This window comes from Planococcus citri, chromosome 4, assembly GCF_950023065.1.
Source record: "Planococcus citri chromosome 4, ihPlaCitr1.1, whole genome shotgun sequence".
Taxonomy (NCBI): domain Eukaryota; kingdom Metazoa; phylum Arthropoda; class Insecta; order Hemiptera; family Pseudococcidae; genus Planococcus; species Planococcus citri.
The window spans coordinates 36,094,496-36,117,281 of NC_088680.1; the positions used below are offsets into that span (position 1 = coordinate 36,094,496).

General features: G+C 33.1%; 2 protein-coding genes across 7 annotated transcripts in view; both read left to right on the forward strand.

Moving 5' to 3' along the window:
* LOC135845683 (uncharacterized) overlaps positions 1-22,786 on the forward strand; it is a 93,827-nt gene that overhangs the window by 30,668 nt on the left and 40,373 nt on the right. The gene's annotated exons all lie outside the window — the stretch shown is intronic.
* Positions 12,756-22,437, forward strand: LOC135845689 (uncharacterized). Of its 2 annotated transcripts, none has more exons than XM_065364466.1 (2): positions 12,756-16,913; positions 19,403-22,437. In XM_065364466.1, the coding sequence occupies exon 2, from the start codon at positions 19,446-19,448 to the stop codon at positions 21,264-21,266; it is 1,821 nt and encodes a 606-aa protein (XP_065220538.1). In that variant the 5' UTR covers positions 12,756-16,913; positions 19,403-19,445; the 3' UTR covers positions 21,267-22,437. The 2 variants fall into 2 exon arrangements, with proteins under 2 accessions (XP_065220538.1, XP_065220539.1); XM_065364467.1 differs by having other exon boundaries at positions 12,756-16,278.

Genomic DNA, 22,786 nt, shown 5'->3' on the forward strand with positions numbered 1-22,786 from the left:
TTAACAATGAAAATATGTATCATTAATACGTATAAGCATTAAATTATAAAATTACATACCTATATAGGATATTTCTAATCATATACGTTCTCAACTTTCAAATTCATCATCCAGCCTGGCTCCAAATTCATTTCAAGTCTCACACATCAACTCACAGCTTTCGTAATAAACACCAAAAAACACCTGCATTGGTCATAATTAGTCCATTTCATGTTAATAACATAGGTATCAAAAAATTAGACTGGTATTTTTTTCATTTTCGAGAAAAAAATTACAAGTTTGACACTTATTGCAAAAATACCATCAGAAAACTAAAAAATGATAATTATTGCAGTTTTGAGATATTGAGAACGAAATCGAAATTTGAATGAGATTTTATTTTCCTTCTTGATATTCGCTACCATATTTTTCCCTAGGACTTTTTAAAATTTAAGTAACTTTTCAAGCTTTATAAGCGACCGAATCAATAAAAGTTTACTATTGAAAATTATTTAAAAACGCAAAATCGTCTAAGACGAATAAAAACTCGATGAGACTTCATTTCAACGATTATATTCAACGGTAATACTCGTAAAACAAAAATAACGTATGTGACTTGAAACTAGTAAAATAATAGTATTACATAAAGTTATATTTGTAGAAGTATTTTCAAGAATTAGTTAAAATCTTATTGTGTTATTCAGAAATTTCAGTCTCAAATAATCAAAGCTTTGAAGAGTATGAAGTACATACTACATACATACCTAATTACAACAGAATTTTTGATTTGTAATAAAAATGCAAACAGGACACCACATTCCAATAACCACAGTTTTTTAAGGGGGGTGGTGGTGGTTAGGGGCGTGATTACATGTGCTTATGTTTAAAAAAAATGCAGCTAAAAAATATCGAAAAAGAAAAATTCGAGGTAATTTTAGAGTTTTTGCGCGAAACTCTATTGTAACCACTTTTTCACTGTCGACGTCGTACTTTCATCAATAATACATTATCCGATCAGTGAGTAGTATTTTAGCTATAAGCCAATCAGCAAGTAGATTTTTAAAATGCTGAGCAATATGCAAAAATAATTGGCTATGTTTATGTTTGTTTCCAAATTCCGAATTCAATTCAAAATTTTATTGATAATATTGATATAAAAGTCGTCGGAAATTTTATGAAAATCGGGCATCTTTCTAAGAACCTATGAATTGAAATGATAAATTCAGAAAAATCAATTCTCAAGTTGATGGTAAATGTCTGAGGTGAGATTATATTGATCATACTATCAAGATTTGTTGAAGAAATATTCAAAAGCATAGAGCATTAGATCACCCAATAAGCAAAAGGTGAATGCAAAAACTCTCTTGCAATCAGATGAAAATTGTTATCGATGATATTATCGTTGTTATGAAAATTGTTATTGATGATATCGTGTTTATGAAAATTTTTATCGATGCTACCGTGTGTACGAAAATTCCATCTTCTTGGCATTTGAGAAGCACGAATCAATGGGAGGCGATGTTGTGAAACGTATACTGGTATTTGCACTTGTTCATCTATTTCGAGTTCATCAATGTTTCCTGGCGCTTGTTCAAACGGCTGGAACAACGGCGACCGATGTTCATTTCCATCTTCTTCATCATGCTCAGCTCCTCTTGACCGTATTCCACCTCTAGGTAATCTTTTGCCCCTGTACCAGGAAGATGTATCGCTATTCGCTATCGGTAATAGCTGCAATGCTGCATGCGTCACTCGAGGTTGATATTTTTCGACTCTGAATTTGAAGTAGTTTTTCTGGAGCGCTCGGTTGTAGTTTTCCTGTTGAAAAAAGGATTTTATTATTTTGATATGCAAAATGAAAAAAAGTCATAAGTAGGTATCAACACAAATAGGTACAACTATACGTATATTTTTCATTTAATTAAAACATTAACACCAACAGGTATATCGATTAAAATATGATTAATCGAAATAAAATAGCATTGTAGCTATTGGGAAAGGGCAAGGGGCGTCTTGCTTTCTACTCACAATGCTGAAAACCTGAGTGCGTAGATTTTAGTTGAAAAAATGAGGATTGAGTAGGAAAAATTGTGATTATTCCGATAAGTCACTATTTATTTTTCATTCGGTGACTCGGTTATAATTTCTTTCTGTAACATGAAACGTCTCGATAAAATTTCCACAATAAATAGTCGAAAAACGACCAAATTAAAACGTACATACTTATTGCATAACGAATTGATCCAATGTATCTTGATTGTTGTTAATGAAATTCGGCAAAGTTTCAGTAATTTTTCAACACCAAAAATAATACTTCTTCATTTTGTGAATTTCTGAATAACTTGGCTTAAAATATTCCATAAGCAATCCTATACAATGATGTAAGGTTTAAAATTTGACCTTTGCCTTTATCAAATTTACAGTCCTTCTTTTCATGACCATATTTGAAACAAGCAAAGCACATCCTTCTTGGATTTGGACAAGCAGATGCCTCATGGAAATATTCTCCACACTTGGTACACTGAATCTTTTTCTTGTCTTCTTTTGATTGGTTAAACTGTGGCCATGAAAATTACTTAGAGTTGGAGTAGAGGTTTCTTTCTGCTCCATCCTCCATCATTATTTTTCTGTTTCAACATCACGTAGTTTACTGCTAATTGAAGAGTATGATCGTTGCTGGGCATATTTTTGATTTCAAAGGTCTCAGCAGTCTTCTTCATGTTCGCCGCATTATCGGTGCTGGCATTTCAGTCTTCGAAGTGATATTGTTGTAGAACGAGAAGTAGATTGTTTTGGGGTCGTGTATCCCAGTGATTTTTGATAGTGGAAGAGAGAGATCGAACCAATTACGAATCAGTAAAATTTTTTGAGTTAAGAATGGATTCTGAAAATGTATGTTGTAACACAATGTAAATATGCAATAATCCAAGAATGAGTGAAATCTACTCATTCTTGGCAAAGCCACACAACTTTTAATGTACGAAAATTGAATGTGGCAATCTTGAATATTCAATAGATAGCTGACCTGGAACCATCATCTTTATGAAATTTTATTTAAAAATTTAAGTACTTACTTAATCCTAATAAAAGAGGAAGGGAACTACATTTCTCTTTCATTTTCTCAAACTCTTGATGAATTCAGAGGTATACCTAACGTGTAAAATATCAAATTGCTCATCTTCATTTATATGGAGCTATTTTGAAGGGATGGGAACCTAGGGTTTCGGTTTTACCTTAGTGCCAGCTTTGGCTTCTATGGCTTCCTTCTTTTCAAAATATCTTTTTCGTGCATTCCGATTCATGTTTTCAAATTTCAGTTTTCAAGGTGACAGCACTCTAGTGTGTACTGCTTTCTAATGCAGAATTGAATTCATCTTAGAGTACTTACTATTTTTAACATCATCAGATGTGGAAATTCTCACTCAGTATTTCATTGTAAGCATAATTCAAAAATATCCCTGCTCTAACAGGAAGTTGAATAAAATATTAACTACGTGGAGTTCATGCGGATCTTTTTTAATAAGTGAGGTTACCAAGATTAGATAAATCCATGGTATCCTGAGGAACAACTCCACTAGGCCCAGCTCCTCCAATCATCAGGTAAATAGGTTTTGCCTGACAATCTTGACGTTGGCACTCTGGAGTGCATTCTTTTGACAATTCCATGTCAATACTAATATTTTTCAAATTAACAATATTTTTACTTTATTATCGAGTGGCTGCACATCAATAATTGAGAAATATCCCTGCTCCATCAGGGAGTTGAATAAAATATTCACATCATGGAGTTCAGGATACGGATCTTTTTTATTAATATTTTTCAAATTAACAATATCACTCTCCTCTATTTTCTTCAAATAATTGATTTCACATACCTAATTATTTCATTTTTTTAAATATAAATTTTATTTAAATAATTTTAAATCTTTTAATCTTTATTTTTACTTCATTATCGAGTGACTGCAGATCCTTGTTTCACACTATTAAAACGTGTTAAATTGTATGCAAATACTTGAATGATGTGGTCACCAACGCATAGTGATGATGCATAATGAGTACCATATTGAGTAAAATCGCTGCACATCAATAATTGAGAAATATCCCTGCTCCATCAGGGAGTTGAATAAAATATTCACATCATGGAGTTCAGGATACGGATCTTCTTTATTAATATTTTTCAAACTTACAATATCACTCTCCTCTATTTTCTTCAAATAATTGATTTCACATACCTAATTATTTCATTTTTTTAAATATAAATTTTATTTAAATAATTTTAAATCTTTTAATCTTTATTTTTACTTCATTATCGAGTGACTGCAAATCCTTGTTTCACACTATTAAAACGTGTTAAATTGTATGCAAATACTTGAATGATCTGGTCACCAACACATAGTGATGATGCATAATGAGTACCATATTAAGTGAAATCGCTGCACATTAACAATTGAAATATATCTTGAAATACTTTATATTTTACAGGTAAAGTTTGTTTTTTTTTCTTTCTTGCAAACAATTTACTAGTTCGATCTGCGCCTCTGAAAATACCAAAAATTACGGTTCAAGGCCCTCCACGTATCGTTGATTGTATGTGTTGTAGTCTGTTGTAGATATCGATAAATCGGATCCGATCAATCGCTTTTGGCTTCCAGCATAGTCTCATTATATCAGCTATCTCTGTAGGGCAGTCTTGAGGTATACTTAGACGCAGAGGGTTATTTTCTAAAACTCGTTTTTGTATCTGGTAATTTTTAAACCAAACATTATTTTGATTAGTTGGGCGATGTTTAGGCTTATAATTAATATTCAGATATGATTAAAAGCATAGGTTTACTTACTCTTCTTACAATATGGTTGCAAACCAAAAGTGTGAATTTCCCATAGTAGCACACCGCAGGACCACACGTCCGACTCTAGGGTGAATATTCCAAATAGAACAGACTGGTGACATCCATCTTATCGGTAATATTCTTTTTCCTTCGATCTATTCAACATGCAATAGGCAAAATTTCAAACCAAACATTAATAGATGAGAAAATAAAATACGTTATAACTTTGAACAATCGAAATCGTAAACTAAAATTAAGGATTAACGTATAGGAACAAAAGAGTATCAAATACTGGGAACAAAAATAACATAAGAATAATAGTGAAAATTCACGAACAAAATGAAGGAAAAAATCAGAATGAAATGATACGTATCGCTTGATTAGTTGGGCGATGTTTAAGCTTATAATTAAGATTCAGATATAGATTAAAAGCATCGGTTTACTTACTCTTCTTTGTCGTGGTAACCACAATATGGTTGTAAACCAAAAGTGTGGATCTCCCAGAGTAGCACGCCGAAGGACCACACGTCCGACTCCTGGGTGAATATTCCAAATAAAACAGACTCTGGTGACATCCATCTTATCGGTAATATTCTTTTTCTTTCGATCTATTCAACATGCAATAGGCAAAATTTCAAACCAAACATTATTTTGATTAGTTGGGCGATGTTTAAGCCTATAATTAAGATTCAGATATAGATTAAAAGCATAGGTTTACTTACTCTTCTTTGTCGTGGTAACCACAATATGGTTGTAAACCAAAAGTGTGAATCTCCCAGAGCAGCACGCCGAATGACCACACGTCCGACTCCTGGGTGAATATTCCAAATAAAACAGATTCCGGTGACATCCATCGTATTGGTAATATTCTTTTTCCTTCGATCTATTCAACATGCAATAGGCAAAACAGAAAAATTAATTAGGTACCTACTGTGAATGACGAAAAGTCAAATTGGGCAAAAGTATTGAAATTTGTAACTTTTTGTTACAATATTATCCCAATTTCGAACTTCGTTAAATTATCCCCATACTTCTTACTTTATGGAAGATAACCGAATTTACCTATCGATAATGAATTGAAATATGAGAGTAAAAATAGTCAAAGTCGACTATCAGAATTTAAAAAATTGATTGAACTTAGAAAAAAAGTTCCTAAATTGATTATTAAAAATTAAACGATAAGTAAAAAATATTACGATAATACTCATAAAGAACTGAATTTTGAAAAAGATGAGAAAGCCTTACTTGCAGTACCATTTGCAAAAAAACTATCACCTAGGTACATTTACTGGTTCAGTTCTTATTATGGAGAAATTATCTCCGTTGAATTATACTATCCAGTACGAAACTGGAAATAAAAAAGGAAAAATTGAATCAGTTCACATATAAGACGTCTTGAAAAGCTTGAAAACGGCAAATAGTAGCAAGGAACATTGTTGTGCCAAAAACCGAGATTAAACCTTATGGTATCTATCTTTGACAATTTTCAAAACGCCAACCGCTGAAAAATACTTGAAAAAACGAAGAAAAATGAATTTAAAAAATAAGTACGTGGTACATTCAAACTTTTTACTCCTTCTCTGATAGAATCTACAGGTTTGTGATTTTTTTCTCTTCTGTGTCCTCTTATTTATTTTTATGTACATACATATAATTAACTACTCGTAATATATTAGGTACATATAGATCACCATGTCCCAAAATGCCAAGGATTCAAAATTTTTCATCATTATCATCGTAGTTTGATTTCGAATGCTGTATCAAGTCGCTTAAATTATCGATCACCTTAGTAATGTGAGTCGTTTTTGAAAACAATTTGTTATGACTCTCGATTGCTTTTTATAAGAAATTCAAACACTGAAATTGCTCTTCAATAAAACAAATGTCCAACGGACGGATAAATTTGTTAATGTGCAATGCGGTTCTGCTGCCATCGTTGGTAGCAGTCACCACACATCACCAAGTGTGCATCTACTACTTCATCGTTGTCGGAGTGCAGAAAAGCCCATGTGGCTTCTGCATCCAAACAGATGAGGCATTGAGCCAACAGTATAAAATGAAACCTCGGAACCTCACAATACACTAAATAAACCAATTTAAATTAATAATTAGAAAAATCATTAGAAAAATCGCAGACTTGAATGAGTCTGAGTAAATAATATTTCATTAATAAAATTCACGAAAATCAAAATGCGTGAATTAATAAAAAAATTTACGTATTTTGAATTATTCATACCAATACTAGGTGATCGTTTCCTCTTCAAACCAATTTTCTCTTTCGTAGTCTTCACTTTTTCGGATTCTATGCACTTCTTCTCGACCCTCTTTATCGATATTTCGGGTAAATTCTGCAGAGGTGTAGAGTAGTCATGATCGGGATTAGAGGGTGCCCCTAATAACTTTGATAAAACCGGTAACGATGTTGGACCAGGGGGAATCTCGACAGACGTACTTGGAATTGAGAACGAATCAAGAGGGGGAACTTGGAAGGACATACTTGGAATTGAGAACGAATCAAGAGGGGGAACTTGGAAGGACGTAGTTGGGTTCGAGAACGAATCATTAGGGGGAACTTGGAAGGACGTAGTTGGGTTCGAGAACGAATCATTTGGGGGAACCTGGAAGGAAGTAGTTGGAATCGAAGACGAATCGGAAGAATTTGGATAACATTCAATAATGGGGGGAGGGGGTACACTCGGGTCATAGGTAGGCATAAGATACTGATCCAAATCTTGAAGATATTCAGAATCCTGTAACAAAATATTACATCCTTTTTAGCAATTTCAATAAATCAATCATTCAATAAATAGTTCACATGTGTATTTCAAAATTTTTCAAAGGTAAGTATTTAAAAAAAAAAATCTTACCAATTCAAGGGCAATACTTTCAGGTAGCTGGGGTAGGTGAGAGAACAGCTCGGCGATTTCAGCTTCAAAAGGATCTAAACAAACAAAACAAAAATCATTAATGCGATCAAAAAATTAACTATTTTAAATTAATAATTAGAAAAATCATTAGAAAAATCGCAGACTTGAATGAGTCTGAATAAAAAATATTTGATTAATAAAATTTACAAAAATCAAAATGTGTGAATTAGTAGGAAACTAAGAAAATTTGTTAATGTGCAATGCGGTTCTGCTGCCATCGTTGGTAGCAGTCATCACACTTCACCAAGTGTGCATCTACTACTTCATCATTGTCGGAGTGCAGAAAAGCCCATGTGGCTTCTGCATCCAAACAGATGAAGCATTGAGCCAACAGTATAAAATGAAACCTCGGAACCTCACAATACACTAAGTAAACTAATTCTTTCTCACCATTATGATCCCATGCCAACAAAGACCGTCCTGGCTGGGAATAAATCGGTAATAGCTGTCGGATTTGTAATCTTTTTTTGCTTCTTCACTAGTTGGCCCAGCATCTCGACATACCCAGCAAATAATGGGAACTTTTTCGTGAATTCCGAGGGAAAATCTTCAAAAAAAACTTTCATTTTTCACACTATATCAAAATGTTTGCTGAGCATCAATCGACTCTAAAATCAAGTAATTTAAATTCATTAAAAAAAAAAAAAAAAAATGGATTTTTCGAAAATTTTTTGAAAATACTTATACTGAAAAAAATTACAAAAAATGAAAATGTATACAAAAAATACAAATTAAAATCTTAAACATATAGGTAAATTTACACATTCGGCATATTTTTCAATTAATTTGACTATAAAAAAAAATTATACAAAAAACACACACAAATATAATACAAAAACCCATACAAAAAATAATAATCATCGAAATCACATAAATCTTGCAATACCAGTGAAAATCGAAAAACATGTGCATTGAAGTATTTTGCAGCACGCGAAAATATGGAATGACCTTCTGTTTAAAGAGGTCAATGGCCTTTTCAGCTTGTTGTTTTGCCTTCAGGATTGCTGTATTACCCACAATCTTCTTGGTGGGAAGGATTTGGGGTGCAACCTGTACATTGGACGATTGCTTACTGGCTCGAAGTTTTTGGCAAAGAAAGAAATCAATGTATTCTATTATACTTACTAAGGGATGATGGATCCACGCAGGATATTCTAGCAATACCAGTGAAAATCGAAAAACATGTGCATTGAAGTATTTTGCAGCACGCGAAAATATGGAATGACCTTCTGTTTAAAGAGGTCAATGGCCTTTTCAGCTTGTTGTTTTGCCTTCAGGATCGCTGTATTACCCACAATCTTCTTGGTGGGAAGATCTGGGGCGCAACCTGTACATTAGACGATTGCTGGTTGAGGGCCTGCTTCGTCATAACGACCGGTTGATTTTGTTAGGGGGCTAATGGCGCCCTCTCTAATGAACATCAATGGGACTTGAATTATTAATCATCCCACCCTCGATCGGATTTTTACAGTCTTCATTAGCGTTAGATAGGATTTTTTCAGCTGAAAAAGACAAATATGAAATAAGTAATTGATAAACGTGAAAAATTACGGAAAGTCAGATTTTAATTGAATAATTAAAACAGTAACAATTATTAACTTTTAAGCATTGCATGCTATTATTAAATGCATGAATACATGTAGATTTAACGACAGAAATCACATTGATGGTGGCTCTCTTTGAAGCTGAGCTTCGACAGGAATGCTAGTTGTCCTCTCTTTAATTGTGAGCCTGATAACGAAGGGTTTGGGTCGGACGTACGCCATCTCTTAATTCTCCAACAACTCCAGTAGCATGGTACTGCTTAGCGATCCTCTGCTGTAAACGCATCTTCGGTATATGGAGGATTTCAGTAAACGCCTTGACACATACCTGAACTTTTTCTTTTTTATCAGTACGCATGAAGTATTTTGAAGATCACGAACTTGGAGAATAAGAGGCGGTACCTCAATGTGTTTGATGAGGAAGTTGTCTTGAGACTTCCACACACTGCTCCTTTTCAGTGATGGCTGGTTCCTACCGGTACTCTCCTCCACCTGTACCCTTCACATACTTGTTATGAGCATATAATCATTTTGTTTTGATTTTTTCAATACGTTTTTATATTTCATTTTTAAAGTTAATTTGGAGCGGAAAACATGTGAACACGCATCTAATAGCTCTTTAGTCATATCTCTCAGAGTTGGTTATACATGTCGTATTTGTCGCATTAATTACACGCTTCTAAATGGCACATGTGGATATACCTAAGAGTAAGCGCCTATTTTGGAAACGTGATTGGCTGCAGCAGAACAGGCTGCTTAACATATCCTTTTCTTTAATATCTTCACATATAGTGAGACATCTCCTGGATGGTTTCCTTCGGCGTTTGATCGGCACGAAATCCCACAGGGATGCCCAAGTAGGGGTACGTCTACATATCCCCCTCCTTGAGCGCCTCCATGGGCTCCTCGCCGATTTTCAGAATCGAATTTACATACCTTAGGGGTTTTTCTACAGTCAATATGGAGACTGGCGCATTTCGCTGTGCATTGAATTCATTTTCTATTGTCTGCCACGTTTCTTCTTCTCTTCTACAACAGGATAGGAAACAATTAATAGGAAATTTGACAGAAAATTCCATGATGAGTGTATAAATATGTGATATATTTTACCTCGAATTGATGACTGTCAGTGGCCTTGTTCTCAATAATTAATTTATACTTCCGAACCAATTTCAGAAGAGTGAATTCCTCCTCCTCTAAAAAATTTGGTTCTCGTTTTCCTTTTATGCGGTTCCCATTTCAAAATAATTTTCAAGAGCTACAAATTTAAAATGAAATTATTCGAAAAACAGAACACTATCAACACAATAATTTAATTTTCTTATCAATTGGGTCCTAGGTGAACTAGTAATCCAAGGTTAACCCTGAAAAAGTGGCGGGTAAACTTGATCACAGATCAACAGTGAGTACATAAATAGGTAACTCCTCATCCTCATGGTGCAACGATAAGACTTCCCTAAACTCCAATTAAACTGTGATCTTGGTTTCACTCTAGTTGGTGCAACCGGTACTTTCAAAAGTCTTTTTTCAACCGCCTGAACCAGTTCCAAGCTTTTCTGTAATGCGATATTGGTGGTTTCCTAATTGTATTAATTGATTCAATTTCAGTATTATTGACTTTTTCAAAGAAATTGTATTGTGACTTTGATTTTGTTGTAAGAATTAAAATTTGGTTATTCAAATATGAAAAATCAGTTTAATGTTATATTCCCTGATAAAAAAAAAGACTTGGAGTTTTATAAATTTAGAATTTTGATTTATTATACAAAAAAAATTATAAAACCATAAAATTTACGAAATTAATAAGAGATTAAATTAAAATTTATTAAATTTATGAAATTAATAAGAGATTGAAATAAAATTTATCAATTTATAAAAATGAGAAAAGTAGACTAGACCAAGAAAATTCAGTTGAAAAAATAAAGTTAAAAACTTACAGTTTGACAATTTGCTCTGTTGCTCCACTGGACTCACAATAAAATTACGAAATTCGAGATTAAATTAAATAAAAATAAGATGAAATTCGAAGTTGAAAAATAATAAAATTGATGAAACTTGAAATTGAACTGATTCTCGAAGTGAAAATTGAATAAATTCGCGATCAACTTAAAATATTGATAAAAAGAACTTTGCTTTAGCAAGAATTAGTTAACACACACGAAAATCCGAAAATTAACTGATTTTTAGTCTCTCCTTTGCCTGTATTTATATTAAATTGGACAATACAAGCAAGAGGAAGACTTAGGGCTCCTGGATGAGGCCTATGTTATTTTGTGGTCATTTTCAATAGCCAATTAATGAGTTCCAATAGCTATTGAAAATGTACATATCACAAGACAACAGTTTTTTAACAGAAATTTGTAAAAAGAGGGTTTGTTGACTTCTACGACCAAGGTAATAAAATCACTAGACATGATTTTTCAAGGAAGAAAAACAGTGCTGCCTATTGGTATCAGCACGTGAACAATTACGTTGATCAAAAAGTTTTAAAATTTATAACAAGAGATCTATGTTATATTTTTTACCAATTGTCCATTTTTGCAGATGTTTGTGGTTGCCTAAAGTAAGATTTTATGGCTAACGGAAAAATCAAAGGAAGCCTGAATTAAAGTCGTAAAAGTCTTCCGAATTTTAAGCAAATAAGCTTTATTTAATCAATTTTTTATTATTGGGTAAACAATATAGGTTCATCCGGGGTTTTGGGGCTGGTGTTCATATACCAAGGGTGATTTGGTTCCTACCTATTTCATACGAGTAATATTTCGTCATGTTTCGAAATATTATGAAATACCCTTAACCTTATTTTAGAACTAGAGATTTGTAGGTATATTACATTAATTTGGCTGTTTTTGTTTTCGATACTATTTTTGATTCAATATTCCGTCAAAGGCAGCGTTTTGAGGGATCTGATTTGCTTGGATAAAATGTCTAGGTGGAATTTCGCGTGGTACTTCTATTAAAAAGATGCGATCCAGATTCTCTCGTCTGTATTCCAAAATTCGTGGGTTGGCTAGTAATCTTAGAATCGGCGGATCATAATTAACACGATAGCGGCGTAATCGTGGCAGCAAAATCATATTTCCGCACAGTCTCGAAATAATATTACCCATATTACTTAGGTAGGTACGTAAAAATAAACGCGCAACCGAACAATAACTAAACAAATTCTTTTCAAAATAATGAGTATGAAATTCTCATATCCAAAAAATACCTTTTATATGGCGTGAATATTCAATTCATAAAGAAAAAATGCCACTGGTCTCGTACATATACGAATTTTACGAGTATATTTTCAAAGCTTTCGACGTGAATTATTTTTTTTTGTAAAATTTGAAATTCAAAAAAATATATTAATAAAATGGGCGGCTTTGGTATTTTTAATTGCAATGCTCAAGTATAAGAATTTTCTTTCAAGTGTTCGACGTGACTATTCTTTCTCTTTCAGATTTTTTTTTTATATAGCGAGGCGAATTTTATAGAATTACTTGCAACGTATTAATGCCTTGAACTATATACCTGAAATTTGTTTTACGACTTTCGACGTATTCTATGTTCTTTTACCTCTAGTGTAAACATGGAAAAGCTCACTTTTCACCTAAAAAGAAAATGTCTTGTCACCGCTTGAATAAACATGAAACAATACTTAACATTAGTCACACGATTTTTTTGTTTTTCTTTTGATTACAATAAAGAAGGAATCTTGTTAGAAAGGAGCTATCATTTCTTAGAAGTACAAATTTCTTTTCGTCTTTTTTTCCCATGATAACGGGTGATTTCTCTGACATAGTAAAAAAATCAAAGTTGATCAGCCCTCCGTTCGATATTGAAGAATAGAAATTATAACTACTCGCTCTCTCATCTGATCTGAATCCGTTTGGGTTTCATTTTCTACTATGTACTTACTCACACAACTGTTGATATGCAGTTACAATTTGAAAATATTTTCATTTTATTTTCGTTTAAAATGAAAATTGCTTCGAAGGTTCCAAGTGATCTTGTGAAAGTGGCTGCATTTCAATATCAATCGCAGAAAAAATATGTGTGTGTTTTGGTTAGGTTGAATTAACGTATCAAATAGTACAATGAAGTCATTGATCACACAGTGATCATGTCTAGTTCCATGTGCTTCCAGCTTGAACGAACTGAAATGGAAATCATGATATTTTTCAAATGGTTCGCTGCTGATACATGAACGTCGGGTGAATCGTGGACCTTTGGATGTCCAACTAAACCGACATGACATCGATTGTAGAGTGTCAGCATACAATTTATGTTTGCATGTAATGTCGATGATTGTTCTAATGTTACTAATTTGTTGCTATGAAGTTATCAGTTTCATTCAGTTATTAAGTATGAGCACACGATTGCATTTTTTTTTTCTGCATTGAAGAATTGAAATGTCGTTTCAACTTCACAGATGTAAAATGTCTGCTCGAGTATTGTAAAGAACATTATAAACGGAAAATGAAAAATCCCAAACGGATTCTCATTAGTTGAATGCCAATTATGTTTACAACTTTTTTTTCGATTTCGAGATTTTGTACTTATTTGGCAAATTGAAAACAGTAAATGAAAAATATAAGATAGCATGAGCTACACCGGCTACACGCTTTGAAAACTTCCGTTATACATGGTGAAAAAATGGTACTTTTTTGAAATTCTCAACAAATGAAATTAAGAAATGAAGGAATTGTAAAAAAAAAGATGTCAAGAGACACATTTTTTGGCATTCAATTGAAAAAAATTGCTTTTATTCTTTCAAATTCTCAACAAATAAATTAAAAAATTGTTTTAAAAAAAGGATATCAAATGGTACATTTTTTGGCATTCGGATTAATGAAAACAAAAAAAAATCGTCGTTTATTGGAAAATACAAGATAGCATAGGCTACACACTTTGAGAACTTCTGTTATAATGGTGAAAAAATTGTATTTTTTTGAGATTCTCAACAAATGAAATTAAGAAATGAAAGAATTGTAAAAAAAAAAGATGTCAAGAGACACATTTTTTGGCATTTGATTGAGAAAACAAAAAAAAATGTCTTTATTCTTTCAAATTCTCAACAAAGAAATTGAAAAATTGTTTTTTTTTTTAAAAAAATGATAACAAAAATAGTACATTTTTTGGCATTTGGATAAAAAAAAAATCGTCGTCTATTGAAAAATACAAGATAGCATAGGCTACATACTTAGGGAACTTCCGTTATAATGGTGAAAAAATTGTACTTTTTTGAAATTCTCAACATATGAATGAAAGAATTGAAAAAAAAAGATGTCAAGAGACACATTTTTTGGCATTTGATTGAAAAAACAAAAAACATTGCCTTTATTCTTTCAAATTCTCAACAAATAAATTAGAAAATTGTTTTAAAAAAAGGATGTCAAATAGAACATTTTTTGGCATTTGGATAAAAAAAAAATTCGTTGTCTATTGAAAAATACAAGATAGGATGACGAAATAGTAAAATTAAAATTGCATAAAATCTTATTTTTATAATATTAAATCTAAAAAAAATTATTAAATTTTAGGCTATACACACTGTGAGAACTTCCGTTAGAATGGTGACAAAATGGTACTTTTTTGAAATTCTCAACAAATGAATTAAAGAATAAAAGAATTGAAAAAAAAAAAAGATGTCAAGAGACACATTTTTTGGCATTTGGATTGAAAAAACAAAAAGAAAAAATTTCCTTTCTTTCAAATTTGCAACAAATGAATAAAAAAATTGTAAAAATGTAAAAAAGAGGATTTTTAAATCGTACATTTTTTGGTAAGTATTTGGATAAAAAAAAATGTCGTTTATTTTAGGAAAGAGAAAAAAAGAAAAATATGAAAAAATAGAATAATGTCCAAATGCCTTAGCTTTTTATGGCGTTTAATGGGCGAAAAAAAAAACATGACAACTTTGGCCATAGCCACACTTTTTTTAGTGACTTGTTAAAAAATCGAGAAAAATTATAGTTCATTAGAATAAAGAAACAAAAAATGCGTCGATGTTGGAAAAGTCAAAAAAAATGTAAAAAGAAAAAAAAAGATTACGTGAGTTTCAATTTTTTGGGGTTGAGCAAGAAAAATAGCAAAGAAATTTTTTTTATGTATAAATTTGGAAAAAATTTGAACGGAATTTAAAGAAGAGCCACCTTCGGTTGAACAAACTGAAACTCCAATTGTTCGAAACCTAAGTACAATAAAAATTTGAAAAAAAAAACAAAAAACAGAAATAATAAATAAAATGTGTCAATAACACTGAAAAAATGAAAAGTGAAAAATTCAAATTTGGGAAAAAAGGAATTTGATGCTATATAAATTCAAATGAAGTTTGATTTTATAAAACGGAAGTTGATGAATTTGAGAAAGAAAATTTTAAAAGAAAAATGATGATGAAAAACCATTTTTCGGAAATGGCTCCTCTTTGAAGATTTATATCCCTCCTCTAAGAACACCTCCGGAACCGAAATTTTGTTTGAGTGACTTTCAACTCAAAATGAAAGTCTCCACCTAGTTTTTGTCGTTGTCACGCACGAAGTCAATGAAGTGGGTAGATTTCATTTAAAAAATCCATCTATCTCTGTTCTAAATTTCAAAATTCGGTAACTGCTTTCAAACCTTACTAACATAGGCCATGACTCATGAATGAGTTGACAGATCTTTGTTGGTCCATTTTCACAAAAACCTTCACGCTGACAATGAGATGCGTGTGTCCTTCGTGTGCCTGTAGTACCAGGTTGGGGTTTTGATACTTAGTTTTTTTAATGATAAGAATTTTTGCGTTTTGCATTAGGCAACAGTGTGGTTTGTTATCTGTAATAGGAATTTTTGCGTTTGGCATTAGGCAACAGTGTGGTTTGTTATCTGTATCTGGAATTCTGGATGAGACTCGAACGACGCCGTGTTTAGCAACTACATATAAAACTAATGTTTTATTCGTCTAGTTCGCGAATGTTGGTGTGCATGTGATGTTTGTTCGCGAATTCATTCAGAAAACCAGATATTTATTAGGTATGTAAAGTAGCGATTTACCAATAATATACCTATTATGTATTATAAATTATAATGTAGTTTTATCTTCCACGAAGAAAATTTGACCTGTATCTCCGTGAGTTTCAATCTTTCGTAATCAGTAAGTTGCTGTTGCTACTATGAACATATCTCCTTATGACTCAGTGATTTCTCAGAACAAATTCTCGATAGGTGATCCGAATTTCGTTTAGATTTTTCAAATCTTTTTCGGTTAAGAATACGTAAAATGTTAGGTATATTAAAGATATGATTTGTAGTCAGATTATTATTCTACCAGTGAAGTCCTTTTGATCAGATTTGTCTCAAATTTTAATTGGTGGTTTGATTTTTCTGCAGAATTATTGATTTTTTCTGTTCATTTTCTTATTTAGGGTTCCCCGAGCCTCGCCTCGGGAAACCCTATTAAAATCGCCACGGATTATCGTCTCCATCAGGTTTTCTGTATCCTAGATACTAGCGCTGTCTAGGGTCGCGTAAAGATATAACATACAATTTTTATTTTCATTATTTTTTTTTTAGCAGCAATTAGTACATCATAAGTGGAAAGTGGAATGAGAACGTCTGTTTGGAAAATGTTCTTACGCTCATCACCAACAGAAGATGAATGAAATCTGGTAACGACAATTATAATAGGCCTAACTAATTATTTTGTATTATTCGACCGATCTCATTATACGAAAAATTGAAAATTCTCAAAAACCCCACGTAATATTCGTTTTTTGTCAAAATTTTTATAAACGTTAGTGAAAAAGAAAATCTGCCGAAATGCAGACCCAAATAATTTGTAAAACAATTCGAATATTCCCGATCACAAATTATGAAATTATTATTAAGTAAGTAACCGTTATAATAAAGAACAGAGAAAAATATCTTAAGAGTGCGGTCACCACAGACCGTAACGTAATTCGTAACGTAACGATAACTCGTAACAGAAACATCTCGGTTTCTGTAATGTTAGGGAAAGGTGAGGGAACCAGGGAGATGCCTCCAACGTTTGAAAATCGACCCCCTCCCCGTACCCATCAAGTATCAAGTACCTGCAAACGCTGACTGTAACCCGGAGCGTATTTTTAACATTTTTAGAAGACACGCTAATGAATTAATTTGATTGAACAAATATTTATATTGGCTTGGCGTATTAAGAATTGTAGCGATGTGATGTTAACATTCGTAACTTGTGACTAACTACTTGATTAGTAGGTGTAGGTAGCCTTTTTTTTTTAAATTTGACCGCAATCCCAAAGGGTGCGGTTAGTTTATTGGCATTTGGGACACAAACTTATTTCACCGGGAGGTCTTAAATAAGCCTACATCTTAATTACAATACCAATAACAGAAGGCAATAATAAGAATTAAAAAAAGGAATTATACATAACAATTATTCGGAGATTTCTACAATCGAGGACGGGTGAGCCTGGCTCGTTCTTGTTCCCATAGTTTGACAACGGTGGCGTGGAGATATTTGCGGTGATCTGCTTCGAGAATATCGATTGGGAAAGGTCGATTGGTCTCATGCAATGGGCAGAGGAGAAAAACGTGCTCAGCGGTTTCATCTAGGTACTTCATGAAGTGAATACCTACTATCGTACGATTTCGTGTTTATCAATTTTATTTGCGCGAATTGTTGAGACTAGTTTAAGTTATCGCATATTCATCGTTTCGACGAAAAAAAAATGATTCACTTTCATAATCCGTATGGCTACCGTAGTTTATCACGAGGGATCTTTGCGAATGTTGCTTGTTTTTCAATATATTTAGATACCGATACCTACTTCGTTCTATTAGAAATGCAGGTTTCATCAAAAGATTTCGAAATGTTTCGAGTACTTACGCTTGCTTTTAATTTTCAAGTAGGTTTCTGATTGTACAAATAGAAATGGTAGGTCTCGATCACACGATAGATATCTGGTTTGGGACTTACATAAATAATAAATTTAAAGCAAAACTCATTTTTATGGAGTGAAGCTGTATTTTCCGATAACAACACTGCATTCTGGTTGAACGCTACTTCTTTTTGATTTGACAACGCAGAATTTTCAGCTGATGAAACCGAATTATTCATTTGATCGTCATTTCCTGGCTTAAACATAGAGCGGTTCAATTTCTATTGAACTTTGTCAGTAATAAAGGTTTAAGGGGAATTTATTAATTAAATTGATTCAGCACATTTTTATTTATTAATTAAATTTTATATAGGGTATCATTACGATTATCAGACTAAATCCATGATAATGTTTTCATTAATACTCTCGTTGATTCTGCTTACTTGCACATAATGATGCATCTGGTTACTCGAATGTATGTGTCCACGGGGCAATTGTCGTAGCTGATGCGGATGTAACTGTATCACTGTGCTAATTGATAAGTGACATTGTCTACTTTTAGGACTACTATTTGGTAGTCTGCTTTCTTTGTATCGATGTACTTGACGAACCGGATTTCTGACGTAGTAACGCCCCAACGCAACAGGCTCCGATATCCTTCGACAGTCGTTGCCAAACAAGGAGATTAAATCAATCTCCTGAAACATCAATGCGGCATTAGTAATAAATACACTTCATACTTACTTTATTTTACCACCACATACGAAAAAGGTAGCACATGGTATAAAACAAAGGTGGAGAAAAGAGCATTTATTCCAGACTGGAAAAATGTTATCAAATTGGTGATGAAAGACATAGTAATAAAATAAATGGTTTGAAATCTTTATAATGGTTACATCAAAAACTGAAAATAAAAGTAAAATTGAATACTAAATTGAAAATTGGAAATGAAATCAATATTAGCTTTTTAAACTAATTCGCGTATTCACAAGAAGGAACTCGTGAGAAGTTGATTAGATTTTGCTATAACCTTTGCTTAGATATATCATTACTCTTATTTCAAAAATTCGACCAAAAACGGGTGAAATTGGAAGTGAGAATCATAAACGAAAATAGAAGCTTACACGGTATGGATACAGAGTCAAAAATTTCACTAACAAATTAAAAAAAAAATATGCTTATACACATGAATGCCGCTCACTCTCTTTGTTTCTACGCTAAACCTATTTTTTGCATTCCTATTTGAACTCTTGAATGATGAAAGAAATGTTGAATTTCAGATCACTCACAAATGTATGCAAATGGATTCGTGAAGCTGATGAAATGAATACAGAGCGCCAAAATCCTTTTGTGTACTTTCACAGTGTATCGAGCTTACAAGAAACAGCATCTTTTCGAGTAACTTTGACAATATGGCGCAATCTCTTTTTAAAAAGTAGACCGTCCATGAAAAGAGAACAACGTCTAGTTCGCCATCTGCGTACTTACGATTGTTTCAAAAACGATGCTATAAAATTGATAGAGCATTTACAAACAAATTGCGATGTCAAAAAATGTCTAAAAAATTGCTCAGAAAAGATTTGCGAAGAACTGAAGAATTGGATTAAACATTTTCAAAATGAGATACTTGGCGTCGAGAATCCGGCCTGGGATCAATACTTACGTAATAATATTGATCCAAATTGGTGTGTTTGGTTGCCAAATGGTGAAATCGATTATCGAAATACAGCTATGAACATATTGAGTATCGAGGGATTATTATCTGAAGAGCAGAAATTTCTCATCATGTGCAAATATTGCATGGAAGCTGAAATTGAAACGTTTGCGTCCACAGTTCCTGAATACATCTCTGTGAAAATGAATTACCCTGAGAGTCTTGTCCATTCGTATTGGATATGTTACCTGAAAAACGCGTTGCATCAAATATGTGATGAAAATCACACTTCGGTTTACTGTTTTATGATTAACAATTTACCCCACGATGGGTGGTGGTTTGCCAAGGAATATTTCTGGCTCCGTATGTGCGACGATGAACAAGAAATTATGGCTGCTCACTGGGTCGACGAATGCATTCTGGAAGAAAATGATCGTAACTGCATCGTGTTGGAAAAAATGATTTCATCGATGACTTGGTCCCAACAGTACACTTTACTCGTATTAATGCAAAAACTCGAGACGATCATAGTCAACTTCTCGTTGCGTTGCTATCCATCGCAGTGTGCATTTTGGGCATGGACGAATTTCAAAGATCACATAGCTCCTGAACGATTCGCCGCCATAGTATGTAATATTTTTGAAATGAGTCGCGATACCACAGGTTCATTTACCTCCTTAATTGCAATATGGAATTCAGCGTATGCTCATCAACGAAACTTCGTGCTTGAAACTAGATCAGAGTTTTTAATTCAGATATTTCTGTCAAGAGCTTCTTCGGGACTCCAGTGGAGAGTAGCTCCGCAATTCTTGAACGCGTTTTTTTCGTCCATACCTTCGGATTTGAAGAAAAAATTCATTTTTCAGACAAAGAAATTGTTTACAAGCGCGCCGTTTTATAAACTACATCTCTTTAAACTCGATCTATGGAGCAAGTTATTGAACGCTTGTTTCCCATGCTCCGATGACCAAATGGAATTGAGAAAACTCATCCCAGGTTTACCCACCGTGAGAGACTTCTGTTTGAAATTATTATACCAGCAAAAATATAACGAATGCACATTAAAAGTAACTTATTACTTTGAGAATGATTTAAACGCTGCTCGAACGTATCAGCAAGAATTACTGGAGGAAGTGTCACTTGAGGGAGACATCAGTCTGATTTTCAATGCTTCTGCATGGAAAAAATTGAGTACTTATATCGATGAAATATTTGATCAAGGTTCATCATCTGCGTTAAAGATGAAACAACAGTTTATCACATTGATGGCTGCCAATTGCAGATATAACCCTCGTCTCCGTCAAGGTTTTGATGCCATGGTGAAAATTGTTGAAAATATATTCAAGAATGAAGAACTCGAAAATGTTAAACGCGTGTTTGCCAATTCGTTCTGCGCTAGTGTCAAAGAGTCGGAATTCGAGTATTCCTGGTATGAAGAAAATTGCGATAAAATGTTACTCCAAACGTTTATAGAGTGGGCTTCGAATTAACGTGGCATTATAACCATGATGTTGTGTTATTTTTGTTAGATTTACCATACCCTTTTCATGTCGTTGTGCATGTTTTTGATTGTTATGTTCTGAAAATGTTTACAATTGAGATGTTCTGACTCAAAAATTTTTGAAAATGGCAAAGCTTAATCGAAGGAGCTCACATAAATACATCACCAGTCGATTTTTGGCTATGTGTTTTGAAAATAAAATTTAAACCAAAAAGGGGAAAAATTTTATTGATTTGACCGAGGAAGCTGAAATTTGGAATGCACCCTACTGTAGGCGGTGCAGTGTTAGATATTTGGTGCATAATTAATACATTTTAGCTTTTTATGAAGTTATATTTTTTTGTTATTCTTGGCCCAAATTTGATTTTTGAAAATTATCTAAAATTGAAAATTGCACTCAAGCTGTTGAAATTTTGGGTGGGCATGTAGGTAGATATCTCGAACCTGAAGAACCAATTGATGATCACTTGGGCAATAACGCACATGATTCCCTCTATGTTCAAGGAAACAACATACACGATTCGTTGATACAACATGTATTGTAATATTATAAGCAGGGTTAATTACTTCAATTATGCTCAATTTCTTTGAATAAACGTGTGTGGCGATTTTGATGTATTACATACTTTTAACGTTATTGTGTTTGTTGAAACGTAGTACTCTCTAAATTTGAAACAGTCAATTTCACTGCTTAGCAGTCACGACATTTTGCCTTTTTAAAGCAGTAGTTTTTTTTTACTGCAAAACAGTGAAAAATTACTGAATTGGTCAGTAAAAAATCATTTTGACTGACCAATTCAGTAATTTTTCACTGTTTTGCAGTAAAAAAAACTACTGCTTTAAAAAGGCAAAATGTCGTGACTGCTAAGCAGTGAAATTTGACTGCTTTAAATTTAGAGAGTACACTTATTGTGATGTAGGTGTCTATTGTGTATTATAAATAGCGGCGAAGACTTGAAGTATGCTCAGTTTCATTGAATGTACGTGTTTGGAAATTTGTATACCTACTTATACTATTTTGAACATAGTCAAAAATTGTACATTTTATTGTAATCTAATTTCGCGTATACTTCCGTCACTTTGGACCTTTGCGCGATTTTTCATATTTGTTTTTACAACCCTTGTGAATTCAGTAAATAAAGAAACATATTATTTGAAAAGTGAAATCTTTTCTTTATTCTACAAAAACAAAATGATTCGTGCGCGACAGCAATGCGCTGAAGCGCAATGGCTGAACGATCAGACGTACCACTGACTACACACAGATTCTGATTGATGTTACCAAAAATATCAACTTCAGTTTGGTGCAGAGAAATTATGTAATCCGATTTAGTTTTCGTTCGCTTTTATTTTGGCGTTTCTTGCATTACTGTAGTGGAAGGCTGTAATTTTATTTCTTTTTTCAGTACCTGTTTGCGCGATACAGGCGTACTTGCTTTCACAAGTTTCGCCTGAGTTGTAAGTGCAGCAGGCAGTCGGCTGCTGATAGGTGTAATCGCTTTCACAAGT

Coding starts and splice junctions, on each gene's coding strand:
- LOC135845689 (XM_065364466.1), top strand. CDS start 19,446: ATGAATACAGAGCGCCAAAATCCTTTTGTGTACTTTCACAGTGTATCG.